The sequence below is a fragment of the Cupressus sempervirens genome, chromosome 3, assembly GCF_028749045.1.
Source record: "Cupressus sempervirens isolate cs-2001-9-10 chromosome 3, ASM2874904v1, whole genome shotgun sequence".
Classification (NCBI taxonomy): domain Eukaryota; kingdom Viridiplantae; phylum Streptophyta; class Pinopsida; order Cupressales; family Cupressaceae; genus Cupressus; species Cupressus sempervirens.
The window spans coordinates 922079618-922097198 of NC_143120.1; the positions used below are offsets into that span (position 1 = coordinate 922079618).

At 36.1% G+C, this 17581-nt stretch overlaps 1 protein-coding gene across 2 annotated transcripts; it reads right to left on the reverse strand.

The window, feature by feature from the left end:
* Positions 1-7009: 7009 nt before the first annotated feature.
* LOC149569762 (U-box domain-containing protein 24-like) lies at positions 7010-17375 on the reverse strand. 2 transcript variants are annotated; one of them, XM_089822481.1, is made up of 5 exons: positions 17015-17375; positions 15934-16535; positions 13946-14604; positions 9550-9853; positions 7010-9364 (listed from the first exon to the last, which is right to left on the reverse strand). In XM_089822481.1, the coding sequence occupies exons 2-5, from the start codon at positions 16451-16453 to the stop codon at positions 7899-7901; spliced, it is 2949 nt and encodes a 982-aa protein (XP_089678607.1). In that variant the 5' UTR covers positions 16454-16535; positions 17015-17375; the 3' UTR covers positions 7010-7898. The 2 variants fall into 2 exon arrangements, with proteins under 2 accessions (XP_089678607.1, XP_089678606.1); XM_089822480.1 differs by having other exon boundaries at positions 15934-17326.
* Positions 17376-17581: the final 206 nt, after the last annotated feature.

Genomic DNA, 17581 nt, shown 5'->3' on the forward strand with positions numbered 1-17581 from the left:
ATTGAAACTCAAGGTGCTACTATTGATGTTGAAGAAGAAGAAGAAGCAACCCTTGAGAAAATAGTGGGCTCTCTTTGTAGCCTATGGATCCGCAAAATTTACCACTTTGTCTTCCTCTATTAGACTACCTAATTATTCACCACTATCAACATGAGGGATAGGCAATTATTTTGTGCCTAGGAATACACTTGGTGCACAACCATCATTAGAGGCCACTTGTGGAACAAGGAGGTGCATGAGAAAACTGATATTGCTTATGGAAATGTTTAGTTTTTCGACAATATTCCAATGAGCATTGTTGATAGCCCCAATTGGCTAAATTTGGTGACCGCAATGACAGTTTTAGGAAAAGGTTAAAGGCCCCTTCTCTAAGGATTTAAGTGGAAGCTTAGTAAATGATTGAAATCCACTTGATTTCATTCTTATATTTTAGTTGTTATTTTCTATACATTAAATCAAAAGTGTACTAAGAATTGATTTCACTTTGATTTTGTAGGTTGTTTGTCATTGTGGTTTATAGGGCAAGAGAAGTGGTGGAAGAACGAAAAAAAAAAAGAGTGGAAGAAATATGGTTGCACCATTCTATCTAATATGTGGAGAGATGGGAAGAATACGACCATTATTAATTTTTTTGTTGCTTGCAAAGATGATGTAGTGTCTAATGCCCGGCCTAGAGATCCTTGGAACAAGGATAGATAAAAGCCAAACAACTTTTTTTTTCTTACAAGAATAGATGCACACAACAACCAACATACAAAGATCACAAAGGATCGCAACAGAAGACTAACCAAACAATCAAACACCAAAGATCTCCAAGTGCCACCACTGATCAAAACAAAAACAAGAAAACAACTGAGACCAACCATGGTCTCACACACAATGAGAGCACAAAGGAACCACAACTCAACTATTGAACACCATGCTGAAAGACAAATGCTGACTACTGAAAATTGGCTCTGTCTGAAATCCTGAAGCCCTAAAATTCCCTAAAATCTTTATCTTAGCTCACAAAGGTCTTGAACCTATCTCAAAAGACTCGTCACATTTATTAAAATATATCTTAAGTATAAGGAATTTTATGATATATTTTAATCTTGTAGGAAATCTTTTTCAACTAGGAAGGTGTAAAACATATTAGGGTGTCCAAAACGAACTTTTGAAATTTCCCTAGCCAAGCTTAGATACCCCCTGTTTTTCATGTGAGGACAAAAAACTGACAAATTCTCACGAGAGGAAGTGCAACATGCCACACAAGAAACTGCCATCTGCACGAGGAAGTGCACCAAACGGTGTGAGAATGTACTTGGCCCAATAGCCAAGACACTTAAAACTGGTGTTGGGTTTTGCATGAGAAAGTGCCAGAAGTCGCATGAGAAAACCCAACACACCATGTGAGAAATTGCATTCTCGTGTGAGAAACTACAATTTTGTGCAAGAATCTGAAACATCAAGCCAGAAAACATTAAGGGTAGAAAGATAAAAAATGAATTCCTCCACATCGGGGAGTACCAGATCCACATATCGAGAAAAAGACACTCGAACGAATAACTGAAAGGTGGAAGCTAAATCTAACCATCTAATAAACAATGAAAGGAAAAATAATTGAAAGCAGCATCACAGTGAATAGAATCAACATCACAATGTACCAAAATAATGAACTGAATGTGTGATTCCTCCCAACCATAATAGCAACATGAGACCTTGAAGGTCCTAGTCATCCCCCACGCGTAACATCCCAAACTGCCAGCTGGCTAGTCAAATTTTTCTTATAAGGATGTCACTACTAAAGTGTAATAACACTAAGAACATGAAATGTAATATGCTAAATCGAAAGCAATAGATAATACAACTAAATAGATAACATCATCTATCATATGCTAGTCATCATAATAAGGATATGTGTCAAAAACTAACATCATCTAAACATGATATACAAGCATTCCAATGAAAGCATAAATCACAAGAAGTCATACTCCGGATTTCGAAGTACCAAGTAAAAAGATCTAGCAATGGCTTCACTAGGACAAGAGACCGTCTTTGTACACTGGTCCCCAGCAATGGTCTAGGTAGCTATGCCTCACAACCACATGAAAACCGTAGGTCCACTTCTGTCATGCTGATGGAGATAATGATCCAACCACAAACACACATAAAGCACAATGTTTATGGCTAACACTCACACTAGACAATATGATGACTAAAACCAAGATCAAAGACAATGCATAAACTACAAGTCATGGTCAGACACTCAATGGGCTATTAAGTAGGTGCTAACATCATGGAAAGTCGCTTGGCATCCAAAAGCCCAAGCTAGGATCATGCAGTTCAACTCCTCAACAGAAGGCTCTTGCACACACGTTCTATTATCTTAAGTTTTATTACCACCTAGTATTTTATTTAGTTATCACTTGATTAACAATTTCCTTTGCCAACCCTCTGGGCACAATGATCACTAGGCTACGAGATAGAAGGCCCCTCCATATACTACCCTACCCTACCATGCTCATCCAACGATGAGTGCCCGTAGGCATGCATATTCCCAACCCAACCTTAATGATCATAACTCTTGGAAGTACCATGAAAGATCGAGCCTCGCAAGTCACCCAAAAAATGTACACACACGTACTCATGTGTGGCGCACCACCATCACAAAGATCATAACACAAGGATCGGATGAGAACACAAGCAAAATATCACTCAACCAAAATAGCTCAGGAGGATAGATGCAGCACACATCACAATGCAACATAAAAGTGCAACAATGGTCTAACTAACATCTAATGGATGATCTAGGTCTATGACCATACCCATGCCAAGAAAACCTGAGAAAATAGGGCAGCACGTAAAATGAAGTAAAAATCCAAAAGCTAGAAAATTTTAAAATTAAAACCCATTTGGTCTTTGGGCACAAAAGGCTCAAAAATCTAATAAAATTTGGGTTCAGACACCATATGCAAAAATGGCCAGCATAATGGCACAAAACCCTAAACCCCCATCCCAAAAATAGGAAAAATGTACTCGACCAACCGAGCAGAACCAACAAACAGAAATGGAGGGGAACACTAGTTCTCAACCTCCAAACCAACAGCTACCAAAAACAGATATTGAAACCAAGATGAAATAAGAAAATGAGAAAGCCCTACTTGACAGCAAAAGGGGTTGAAATAGGAAACGACACAAAGAGATAAATCACCCACTGAAATTGCCAAAAATCATGGCACAACAAGGTCTTCCCGAGCTAAATCCAATGAGACTGACCTCGCGAAGATTCTACGCTCACAGCTCTCACAATGAACAGAAACACAATCCTCCATAAGAGGATTCTCAAAAAACTCTCAAATTTGTATTTTGCAAAAGTGAGAAGCGAGAAAACAATTACCTTTTTCAATACTTGTTCACTTTTCCAATGAATATTCGATTAGGGAAAATAGCCAATTAGACTAGCTAGACTTTGAATCGACCCAAATGAAAATAGGTTATCCCTCATAATAGGAATTCACCTAAGGAAAAGCTGCCAGAAATTAAATTCAATAAAATTTAAAGCCTGAAAACCCAAAATCACAAAAAAATTCTTAACAACTTTCACAACAATGCGAACCTCTAAATGCACAGACACGCTCACTGGTCTAATCACATAATGCAAATGAGTTTGGATTTAATAATCACCAAAAGGTTTAATTTAAATAATTAATTAAGGATACATTGACCATATAGGGACGACATTGGTAAAATGAACAACTGAATCACTAACTCCATGTGCCACTGCCAGGGATATAATTCTTGCACACTAAAACACATGATCAAGTGCAATTGCATATAATAACATAGCCGAAGCAACAAATGCATTAAATAACTAATTTAACCATTTATTCAACTACACCAAAATAATCCATTTACATCACTCACGTTCGCATAAAACATAATGAAAACAAGAATGAAGTAAATCACCATAGCATCATATAATAGAATTAGAGATATATCCAAAATATTAGATAACTAGATATCATCATAGACCTATTGTCATCTCAAAATGGCATCAACATGCAAATATGATAAACTGAACAACATAGCACTATAGCATCTATTATACTGAAATCAAAGTATAACATCCGACCTTCAGGTCATCTCAAAATGAAACATAACAAGAGTACAAGTATCTCTCGAATCAAATACAACAAGGTACAAACTACAAACACGAGAGGCACTACATAGTGTTTTGAAATATGTTGAGAACTCCAATAAGATGAAAAATGCACACATTGGCAATACTATTGGAGAATGTTGTCATGGAGATGAGTAAAGAATGTAGTGCAAATCATCACAGATAATGTAGTAGCATATGTGGCAGCAAGTAATTTTATTTTGCAATGTCGCATATGAATAATGAATCTAATTCTATGATATTATTTAATTTAGCTTTGATGTAAAATATAAGTTGGAAACTAATTATTGGTCACCTTTTACTGCACGTGCCCTTGACCTTCTTTTGGAGGACATGGGAAAACTTGATTGCATGACTCTGGTTATGGAAGATGCAAGAAAAATCATCAAATATATCTATTATCACCCATGGGTTCTAAATTTTATTAGATTCTTCACTAAAGGGAGAGATTTTGTGAGAACCGCTATCACAAGGTTTGCAATGATTTTCTTGATGTTGCAAAGTATTATCAAAACAATATTTCCTTTGAAACAAATGTTTGTGAGTCCACAATGTCTTGAGTCACCTTATTCAAAGAAGTTTGAAAGAGAGGTTGTAACATGTATAGTCTTTAACAAACAAAAAAATTGGACAAGGTTACTGAGATTGTGAAGGTAACTTCAAAACATTAATTTCTTAAGTATTCTTAATTCAAGTCTCTCATTATTAATTTGGAACTTACTATGTTACTAACTTCATTAATTAATCATTTTGTAAACTAATTTGTATTTTTCAATTTCAATTGTAGATGTATGAGCCCCTAGTTAAAATTTTGCACTTAGTTGATGGGGAGAAAACCCCAATGGTATGTCTTTATGAGGCCATAGATAGGGCCAAAGAGTCTGTTAGAAATTACTACAAGGGGGACAAACTCAAATTTGATCCCATTTGGGAAATAATTGATAGGAGGTGGAACAATCAACTCTACCAACCCATTCATGAAGTAGGCTACTTTCTCAACCCCCATTTTAGGTGATTCTTCTTCAGATTATACCAAGACTTCGTTTTACTCTTTTTTTAGGTTCTATACTAAGACTTGATTTCACTTTCTATTTGTTTTAGGCATGATGATTCCTTTTCTAATCTTAATGGAGAGGGCATGGACGGTGTCTGCATATGCATTGAGAGAATGATATCTGATGTTGTGTAGAGAGACCATGTTGTTATCGAACAACAAATCTATGTAGAATCAATGGGTAATTTATTCTCTTCTGAGCTAGCAAAGAGAGAGAGAGAGGCACTCAAAACCCAAGTGAACTGTAAAAGTCTAAAACATTAGCAATTTTTTCCATTTGATTAGTTATGTTTTCTTTTCTCATTGCTTTATAACTTATTAATATTTTATTTTGCAAATGCATGGTGGCAAAGTTGGAGTGGCAATACCCCCAATCTAAAGGAATTCGCTCTCAAAATCTTGTGTCAGCCTTGTCACTCATCCCATTACGAGCGCAATTGGAGCTTATTTGAGTCTATCCACACAAAAAGAAGCAAATTGACTCAAAAACGCCTCAATGACCTTGTTTATGTGCAATATAATCTTAAGTTGCTCATAAAAAAGGCACATGATCCAAACTTGGTCCACTTTGTTTGGATGGTATAGATCCTTATCCTGACTGAAAGACACGAGAGTAGGGTCCATTGTTTTCAGAAGATGACATCATTGATTTGGAGGGGCAGACCATGGAGGAGGGAGTGGATTGGATTTCACTTTGAATGACATTGAGAAGGACGATGAGGAGTCAATACCAGTGCTAGAGGCAGAAACAGATACATCCAGGATGGAGAGCGAGTCAACAGGGATACCAAGCGAGGAGGCACAATCACCCCCAAAGCAAGGTTCCTCTTCTAGGACTAGACCCTCTCCCTTATTTGCTAGTAGAGGTGGGAAGAGGAAGACATGATTGTAATGATATTGTATTTACTTCTAATTTGACAAGAATAATTTATTATTTTGCTTCCTGCCATCAGCATTCCGCATATGAATACAATTTTGTACCCACTTTGCATTTATATATTTCTAAACACTGCTTGTTTCTTTTGTATTCTCATTAATTAACACATTGGATGCATCTTCTCATTGAATTTTGCAACAATTTTTTTTAATTTAAGTTGTTTTTTAGATTCCCAAGTTTTTCTGTGAGTTTTTTTTAAAACTAGCCAAATTGTTCACGGTTTTTCTTTTTTTTTGGGGGGGGCGTGGGGGGGTGGACTAGGCAAGTTTTTGCTGAGTGGGAATATTCCTGCTATGCTACAGCCTATGACATTTTTTAAGCAGGCAGTCATTTTTTAGTGCATTTCAAAAAACAACAATTTTTTGTAAACCGTTAAACTGGTTTCAGGGACTAGGGTTTACAGTTTACCGTTTATAGTTTTAGGGTTTAGGGAATAAGATCTATAGTGTGTCAAATATTAACTTGTTTTTGTTTGTATTTTGTCAACATGTGGGTAATCACTAGGAACTGATTGTCTATGGTTAACAATTGTGTTCTTTTTGGTAACCGTTGAGCAGATTAAGTATTGCTCCCAAGGAAGGGAGCCTGATTGTGTACATGATCCTCCTTAATCTACAGGTATGTAACAAGCTCTACTGCATACATGTCTATTGTGTTCATTTTATCTCTTATATATTATATTCTATTAGTTTCTAGTATGCAAATTATGATTTAAATAGATAGGGGAAAAAAACTGCCATGTCAAACAGCCTGTTGATACTGGAAAATAGGCTACATTACAAAACAGCATGAAAAATGTTAGTGGGCTGTGTTTGAAAAAAAAGAAACTAATACAAATAGAATCGATAGGAAAAAGTAACAGTAGCAATATTTTTAATATTTATTCATGAGCAAATGATGATATTACAAAGACTCAGAACTACTTTACAGATAATTTACAAAAAATCCAATGCTGATAAATAGTTGCTAACAGCCATGCTAATCCTGTATAAGCCTCAGCGCTCAAGCATGTGCATGTGGAGTGTTTCATTGCATATTGAACATCTGTATTCCAAGTCTAACAGACTGTAATGCTAAAGTCGCTAACCACTACAGCAAAATTGTTTTTACAAAATACATTGACTGCATGACTATCTGAAAAGAATAAAGCACCTATTAAGTGATTCAAATACATTCAAACTGGAAATGCGCAAGATGATTGAGCATGAGAATTATCCTGCATAGTGTAGACTGTATTTCAGAAATGACAGTTTTTCTCAACAAGGAAACCTTGCTTTCTTCAATGCATGATGTTGAATCTTTGCCAAACCTCCAAAAGAATATGAGCTTTATTGTACAGTTCAACCAGAAGAATAAGCTGTCCAGAAACTGATATGAGAGACCCAAGAGGTAGACAAGAAAAAATAGTTGGAGCTATTAGAGCCCTGTAGAACTGAAATTCTATCTTCAATGTAGCACTAAGCACAAGGAACCACAGCCAAGTGCTTTCAAAGCAACTTCTTGTCTTTTTCTTTGTGCCAGAGAAAAAATCCAGATAAGAGAATCTTTAAGTTCATTGACTTCAAAGGGCTCACCAAAGAATATAGTAGAAGTGTGCCTGGTGATAAGCTTCCACTGACAAAAACGCTTGCATTAGAGGATCAGCAAAAACTGGAGATCAACAAGCTTTGAAAGATAGGTGACAACCAATTTACACAGGCATAGATCATATATGATGGGAAACCTTATGAGGCCTTTTAACAAGCTCAGGTAGTTGTGCTTGTCTGAGTATATGTTGAATTCTTTGCCATCATTCTAAGGTGCATGAGTGCATTGGCTGCATGTTTACGAGCTTGAGCATTTCCTGTTGTCATGGTTGTATACAGTGCTGACTTGCCAATATCTGCATATTTTGAACCTCTAAATTTCCTACATCGATAAATTCTTTCCAACAGCATGGCTGCTTTTTCAGTTGACTTATCATTCTTTCCCACCACTTGAACAGCTAGATTAATTATATCATTTTTTACCAGATAGTCAGCTCCTTTCTCTCTGTCTTCATTACTTTTAATCAAAGTGAATAAAGCATCAATGGCACTCACTGCACTTCGTTGTCCACCATCTTTAAGCAAATTGATAAGATGAATAGCAGCTTGTGATTCTACAAGGCAAAGAGATCGTTTTGAATTGCATTTCCCAGCATGCACATTGCAGATCTTATACTTTATAAAACCAAACCTGGCCAGAAGGTTCTTGAAAAATGAAAGCCTTTCAGTCAAACTGGGCGTTTGCTGGGACAAGTGTCCAAGGGCAACTGCTGCATGCTGTTTTGCCCGCTCAGAGCCATTTTGAACTGCATCAACCAGAAGAGACATTATTCCTGATCTTGCCAAATTTAAGAGGATATTTTTGTCTGTAAAAGTCTGATTAGTTAGTTTTGATAGCAATACAGCAGCATGCTCTTTCATTATAGGGTTGGCTGATCTCAAACACTGCAAGGAAACCTCTATCAGATGATCATCTAAAACCATAAGTTCTTTAGCTCCATCAACTTTTGCCAGTGCTGCCAGAATCCCTAAAATAGCTTCTGTCTCATCAGACCCAGGATCTTTAAGAAGCTCCATAAAATATCTAATCCTGTTTTGTGAAGTTATAACTGCCTGGCGAGTGGCACGATCCTCAGCAAGAAAACAAAGAAGATTTAGCATGCTTATTCTGCAAGAAGAAGAGAATTCCTCATTTTGAAGAAGATAATATATTTTTGAAATGATGTTTAAGTCAGCTACAGACTGACGAACTGTTTGACTGTCCTTTGCCATCCACTGCAGTGTTTTCAGGGCATATTCTTGGATGCCAATGTCCTTCGCTTCTAACATCTCAAGAAGCCGTGCAACAGCACCTTCCTGGTCAATTTCAGCAGCACTTTGCCTATCAGTTGCTAGATTTGCAAGAGTGGCCATTATCTCAACACCAAGTTTTGGTATTGGATATGAAAGTGCTTTGACCAAAACAGGAATCGTCCCACATTTTGCAATAGCAACTTTGTTAGACTCTGAGTTAGATAGACGCCTTAGTGCTTTGGCAGCTTCAAGTTTACATGCCTCGGAACCATTCTGCAAAAGCAATAAGAGGGGAGGAACAGCTCCGGAATCTACAAGAGAACTGCTGCTAGCCTCATTGAGATCAAGAGTGCAGATAATCTCTGCCATATCCAGCTGCACAGTTTCATTGCCTGCAAAGAAAGTTAGTTATACTTCCTCTCTAACAGACTCCAAATGGTAATAAAAAACAGAAGCAATAAAGCATTATTCCTATCTTTACAAGCTTATTGACTCCAAAGCTAAGTGTTTATAGGCTACAAAAGATAATGTTTATTCTCTTCAAAAGGATAAGGCAATATTCATATTAAAATCCTACCAGAAGTTAGCTTGGTGACCAATGGCCAAAAAATTCCTGAATGAGCTGCTTGCACAGTAGCTGCCTTGTCATACTCGCAAAGTGTTTGTAGAAGTTGCTCTGCTTGTGACTTCTGATCATGTGTACACAAATTGTAAGCGCTAGCAACAACAACAACAGATGCCTTATATGCGAGAATCGCAACTCTTCCACGTTCAGTTTTAGATAACTCCCAAAGCAACTGCACTGGTCCACCACATTCTGCTGGACTTCGTTGTAGCAAACGTAAGGAGATTGGTACTGCTCCTGCTTCTATGATAGAGCTCTTCAAAAAAAAATTTGAAAAATACAGTAATACTATAAGGAATCAAAATAATCCAATTATTTAAGGAAAAAAATCAACTATGGCTATCAAATTTTAGTGTTAGTGATAACTCAGAGGAAAACATTTGCTTAAAGTATTTTGGCCCCAGAAACTCAACTCGCAAGCTATCCTGTAAACATATTACTTTTATTTTTAATAGAGTTACAAAAGAAATAAATAAAAAATGCCACACCAATGCAGACCTAAATCACATGGTTCATTTTTCCCAATTTTAATCAGCTCCTCATAGTGTAATTTGCAGTGTAGTATTCAATATGGGTATTGGCAATTTCAATTTATTAAGCAAATAGTTACAACTTACAGCTATGATCACATAGAAAATGAAAGGGATAATGTTACATGTACCTTCAAGAAAATGTGGAAAAGTGCAAGAGAAGAATGATTGATTTGATACATAAAAACTATAACATATAATGTGGTCCTACTCAAAATCATTAAGGGTCATAAATAATATTGTATATAACATGCAATGCACTTCTAGTCATGCACAAATTTACATAAAGCCTGTAGCATACAATGCAACCCCATTAAAAGACTAAGGATAGAGATAATAAAATATACAGCATGCAATCATACTCAATTACTAAGATTTCGAATTAATTTTGGTGTCCAAAATAACAGCCGAATTGCTGCCTCACTCAAACACATAAAGCTTTACTTCTGCCAGGATTTAAACCTAGGAAATTCATGACATTCATCCCAAACACTAGACCACATCCCAGAAGATATATAGTGGCAATTATTGTTAGGAATGAGGCTCACTAATTCTCGACTCAAAAACATACTCAAGTTACTGAGTATGATCCATTAGCAAGCAATCAAATTAATATCTGAATGCTTGGTCATCCGAAGAATTGACAACAAACTTGCCTGTGGACAAATACAATTGGACTTTGATTTGCCCAACACCTCCCTTCATCTCCTACATACACATGCACAGTTCCTTTAAAATGCACAGATAACAATTACACTTCAATTATATTTGTCATCTTACTATTTGTTTTAGATTTTAATTTTTGTGATTTGGGCTATGTGTGTTAATTCTTTTCAAGATGACTATCGTGGGTAGTCATTATTATGGCATTTTTCCTCACTTTGGAAAAATAGCAAGGGAAGAGAACTCACTTAGCATGCAAACAACATTAAGCATTTGTTAGTAGGAAGGAGGAATGAGATATGTAATCAATCACTTTGGAATTCTTACTGTCTAGCTTATTTCTCTATTGGCAATGTTTTTCTATGTTACTGGTTCAGGTTCGGTTCCAAGTTCCAAGTTCGAGAACCGGTTCGCAAATTTGTCAAGGGTTTAGGTTCATTTGGGTTCATTAGTACAAAAACATGTAAACATTATACAATAAAATATATATATATATATATATATATATATATATATATATATATATATATATTATGAAGCATGAGTTAAAATTAGAATGTAGTACAGTAGCATAAACACATTTAAACAACAGAAACACCTTAAACTTGTAATCATAGTGATCGTACCATCATATAGTTCAACATCAAAGATTCAAAACATTAAAAATAAATCATAGCATCAAGTTCAAGTATCATTGTTTCATGTTCATTGTTCAACTAATGGAATAAAAATCTATTAATATTCTAAGTTCTTCAATATTCATCTTCTTCTTCTTCTTCATCTTCTTCTTCTCCGGCATTAATTTAGCTAAGGCCAATGGGATCAGCAGCAGCAGCAACATTAGTTGTGGATGCCAATATATCATTAAAATTGATTTTTGATGTCTGTGGGGCCCAGCAAACAGGCAGGTTCGAACTTGGTTCAAAATTCCTGGCTTGGTCCGCCTGGGTTTGAACTTGTTTTGAACCCAATCGAACCCGCAGTCAAAAAACAGCACCCTGCCCGAACCACAGTTCAAACTGGACCAGAACTTTGAACCAGTTCAAACTTCTGCTGGTCCAAGAGGGGAGGGACAAACCATGGTAACTTAAGATGTTTTTCAAACAAGTAACGACACAAGTCACCCGTCTCACAATTCTTACCAACATGGCATCATCTCAATGACAATACATTCATTACAATAATGGTATTTTTCCTCACTTTGGTAAAGTTACAAGGGAATAGAACCCACTTAGCATACAAACAACATTAAGCATTTGTCAGTGAGAAAGAGGAACGATAAATGTAACACATCACTTTGTAGCTCTCACCCTCTAGCCTCTTTCCCTGCAGGCAAGGTTTCTCAAACATGTAATGCCACATAAGTGACCCCTTTCTCACAATTCTTGCCAATGTGGGATTATCCAAATAACAATACAATCGTCTATGTATGTATTTATTTTAATTCACTGAGGGCTTCCACTAGTTGTTGGATGAAAAATTAATGCACAAAGAAATGAGAAAGAATCTGTGAAATATGCATGCCATGTGCACACTTCATTCATTATTGCACAGGGATGCCATATTGGAGATTGTAACTTACATTATGTAAGCTGTTAAACTAGATATGATACTAAATTACGAGCAGTAATTACCTATGGCTAAAACTAATATCTAATAGCCTCTTCGTGACTCAAGCAAAGGCAACCCCAAGTTTCTCCTGAAATTTGACAAGCAAAAAAGAACCAAGAGGTAGCTATTAGATCAGAAGTTTACTCCTGAGATTTACAGTAGGACAGACAATTGCCTGGGATATCAAGTGCCTGTCAAAAGTAGCGACCTCTATTTTTTGGTGCAAAAATGTTGAACTTGTTTCTTTACCAACTTCAAGACACCTTAACTATCAAAAAAATTGGAGTTGAAGTAGTTTGAGGAAGTTAGAGATCACACAATGGGCCAATTAAATTTCTTTTAAATAAAAACACACCTCTGTCTTGCATGTTCCAGCAAATCTGTTCATTGATAACAATCCACCATATATTGGTACACTTCAAGCCACACCACACAAAAAATACATTGATTACAAATCACAATAAATTATCTAACCCATTGCTACAACTGTCACCCAATCTTTTGCTCCTTTTTGTTTTGTTCCTTTGCCATTTTGTTCCTTTGCTCACCTCTGCACTCTTCTGTGCTTTTCTTCTATGTAAATTATTTCAACTTTTAAAAGGTAATTTGTTTTTCATTTTTTATATTTACAATTTGTTTTTTAATTAATTTTGCCATCCTTTCACTCATTTTTCATGTTGAAAGCATAGAGGTTTTTTCAACACACTCACATAGTTACAGCCGATTGACTGACTGTAGGTTAAAACTCTTGAAATAATAAGAAGCATTAAGCATTTTCTAGTAAGGAGCAGTATCAATAAATGCAATCCACCACTTTGGGCTTCTCATCCTTCAGACTTTCTCCATTTGCAAAGCTTTTAAGCACTAAATTCCTTTATAACCTTATAAGTCACCCTAGTCACACAATCATGGAAGTTTTGGGTTCATTATTATCATTATTAATTTTTACACCTTTGTGTTTGCAACCATAACCCTTCACAAGATCATTCTGTTTCAAAATACATTTCAAAAATAACTGTTCACATTGAGATCAAGTCATGTTTTAATACCTTGTATGCTATATTTGTATCAAGGGATTTTTTGATATCTTCTATGACTATATTTGTATCAAATGGTTCCTGGGAGACCTTGTACAAGGTGAGATTAGAGGGATTTGAGAGGTAATTGAGATGTCGATTTTAGATTTTTAATCGAACACTGACAAGCCTAGTCTTATATTTCAACACACTAAGTGAAAAATAATATAAATTGTATCACCTATGATCAAGCGTAGACAAGCTTTGAAATTTCTAACAGCATGCTTGGCACCTACAGCTGCTATCACTGGTAATATTCTTACGATTTAAATGTGACTGCAATTGGTTTATACTTTGACATCTAAACTTCCAAAGGAAACTACTAAACAAAAAATTACAATGAGAAGAAGTTGTCTGAAACTCATATTACTTATCTATTGATGAAAAATGTGATGAAAAGAAGTGGAGGAACTAGAGAAACAAGAAAGTAGAAAAACAATACAAAGGGGCATTTGAGACAAGGCTTACCTTATACTCATCTCCCAAAGCAGCAATAAAGTAAAGAATCCTGAATAGCCTTTCCTTCAAATGTGGTTCAGCAGGTTTGAGATAGTCAACCAAAGGCCTAATACCATCTAAAGTTACAATCAGGCGTTTATACTTGGGATGGACATCCATCAATTGCTTCAAAGTATTGACAGCCTCCTCTATCTCTTTTGGACTCTCTTGTGCTCTGATTTGGCTAATAGCATGTAGCATTGTCTTCTGGCGTTTCTTGTTAAATACTTCCTCCATGTTTTGTTTCAGCTGTAAATTTGGAACAAGTTCAAGACTCTCTAATGCTTTTCCAGTGTCTGGGCAGGTTTTATGGCCTCTCTCAAACCATTCTGTTATTGCATATCTCTCATAAGTGTAACCTGCTTCTACAAGCATCACAGGGTCTTCCATGATCTGGCCAGTGATGGGACAGTAAAAAGAGCTGGGAATAGCTATATCATCAGCAGAGCCAGCAGAAGAATCTTCAGCTGCCAATTTTCTAACATCGTCAAGAACAGCGGCAGATTCTAGTAATGCATATAGGCATCCATCTGTTCTAGTTGCTTCAAGATCTCTCTCCAATTCGTGCTTTAATTCTGAAGCCTCAAATGGCTGTACATTCAAGACTTGTGCAATTCGACGCAATAAACCTATTATAGAAAAAATCAAAAGACTCAGAAATTTTTGCAAAGTATGAAATTAGTTGAAAAAATCTATCCATTATTGTTGAAAACAAATATCGGCATCCGAGGATGGGGTAATATTTGATATAAAACATATGATTACTATTGATTTCCCTTAAACCTTAGTGGTTAAGATAATCTTCTAAAAGATTTACAACAAAATTTACCTAATTCTGGTAACTAACAAATCTGCTTTTTGTAAATTTCCTCAAGGAAACAGTGCGATTGCAGAGCATAAGCAATAAATCTATCATGAAAATATATAATTTTATATGTTCTATGCTAGCTAGTGTGTATGTAGAGTAGGCATTGACGTAGCTGTTGTAGTATAGCTGCAACAGTTGTTTGTTTGTACATTTTTATATCGTTGGTATCTCATTTTGTCCTGAGAGCACTTTGAAGTACTCATTTTATAAAACTCTATTGGGTGAGCAGCTCTTAATATTACCCTCGCTTATCTATTATGAAAAATCATTCATAATGTCAAGGCTAAGTATCCTGTCAGGCTGCCACACATATCTACACGAGAAAGCATGCTAACCCAATAAAATTGATGAATTGTGGAACTTGGGGCATAATCGAACTGCATCTAGGAAGTCTCCATCACAAGATATCCAGCAGACTCTGAAATATTTGGTAATGGAAAAAGTTAATGTAAGTTTCATATGCACTCCAAGTGTGGATGGATTGAAAAGGTTCACTTTACTCTCAAGCTTGGTCATGCAGTCAATTGATACTAAATTCAGAACAAGAATACAGTTTTTGAAATATAGCAGGTAAACGGAAAGAAACCTCCTTGTGAGCTCCCACAAAGTGGAATTTCATATGTCACATCGGTATCTAGCTTCCCTGTTAAGTATGAAAGAAACTTTACCGTCTATAAATGAATCTTGGACGAGGCTATAGGTAGCATATCATAAGTTTGAATCACATTCTAATATCTACAAATAGAGGGCACCTCAAATAAATGCCATAACTGTTAAACCGCTCTTTTTTTCACATGACCTGGTGAGTGAGGTTACAAAAGTATGGCACAAGGTTGCATCACATTCTTAACATTTCTAAACAGCGGGAACCTCAAATATATACCACAACAGTTAACTATTATATCACAATGCCACCATCTATTGCCTTAAGTTAAATGCAACGATTTGCCACTTCTGGGAAATATGAAAGGAATCCAATATCTATATTCAGTGTTATATTCAAGCTAAAGTTTGCTGATTGAAACATATATTTGTGAATCTTTTGTACAAAACGACCATTTGCAGAAGACACGGTAAAAAATTTCCTGACCTGTTGCGTCAATCTCCTCAGATTGATTGCCTTCGAGAGATTCGGATATCTCCTTAGCTATATTCTGATGCTCTGGAGCCGCAAAGAATAGTGCTGAACTCAAGTTACTTCGCATGGTGATTATTTCATCTTTCATAGAAACAGAAATTTTATCATTTTCCTGCAGTATCAAAGCCAAACATTCTATAACTTTCTGGACATGTTCTGTTATTTCCTGGACAACTTCATCGCATTTGTACAGAAGAAAGATGCGACTTCTGTTCCTGCAACTATTTGTAAAGGCAAATATTCCCTCTAAAACATCTGCCGTGCCCTGTAATGATGCCTGGGAAGAGTCGGCGATGACAAATTCCTCTTCTTCTAATAAATGCTCCAGCAATTCCCCCAGCTGGATTAAATAAAATGCCAGCATCAGAAAATTGGACTTCCCAACAACAATGTCGTTGACTACCCTCTTCGTATCCTCGATTGATTTCCGTATTCTCTGCATAATTCCAGCCAATAAAGGATCCGCACACATTTTCCAGACTTCTCATGAACCCTGGAATCACTCAACTTTTTCTCAGATAAACCAAATAAACCTAAATCACTTCCTGCAAAACCTGTTCACCATTTCAGCAAATCAGACACTAACAGATACGTGTATTTCGGATATTCAATTATATACAAGTTGTGTCAGAGGGCTGGTATGCAACATGGGAAGATTTTTTTTTTCAGAAAAAAAGTTTTTTCGCTAAAATTTTCCAGGAAATGCATTTCAACAAGCAGAACTTCGTTCTCTCATCCCAAGAATGTGCTTAAAACTTCATGACCTTTACGGTAACAAGCCACACGTAATCAAAGGGGTTTTAATACCGTTCAACTCCCCAAAGGGCATGCTAATGCTTAATCTTCAAAGAGATACGGCATAACAGGAAAAGGGTTACTATGTCCTGGGTAAAAATACCCTAATCTGCGCTAAATCAAACGATATCCCATGAGCTCCACTATGCTTTTACATGGGAGCTCATCAATAACGAAAACAAATAAGTTCAGAAGGGAGATTATCAATACGGAAAACAAGCCAGATTGGAATGCTAACCTCTCTTGCAAATTTTCATGTCCAAATGAAAGCAATTTATACATTCCGTGTCTAATTCCAGAAAAATGAAAAATGAGGAATTCAAAACCCTCCGCGTCGATTTTACAAAGAGGAACAAGTCAGGGGTTGAATCCAGCTGACTCTTTCTCCCGCATGGACCCCCAAATTCATCGTTGTGGAATTATTACTACAGAAAACTCAATTTCTTTAAAAAAATTCACCCATTCTTGACTTCAAATCTTATTATAAACAATATTGCGCGTAGCGTTTGGATCTCTGTACTGGCGGCTTCTGAGTTGACGTAGTTGCCATATTATTCTAAGCCATTTCTGCCATTTCTAATAGGAAAAAAATGGCCCTTAATTTATCTGGATTTATTATTTCTCATTTGTAATACACGGATCACGTGTTTGAATTTCTTTAAAATAGATTATGATAATAACTTTCTTATTAAATAAAGTCCAATGTCATATAGATACTAATGTCCACATAATCCCAACAGCTGTTAAATTTATTTTGTAATTCATACCAATTTATTGAGAAAGATGCCCCTAGTGGAGCTAATAG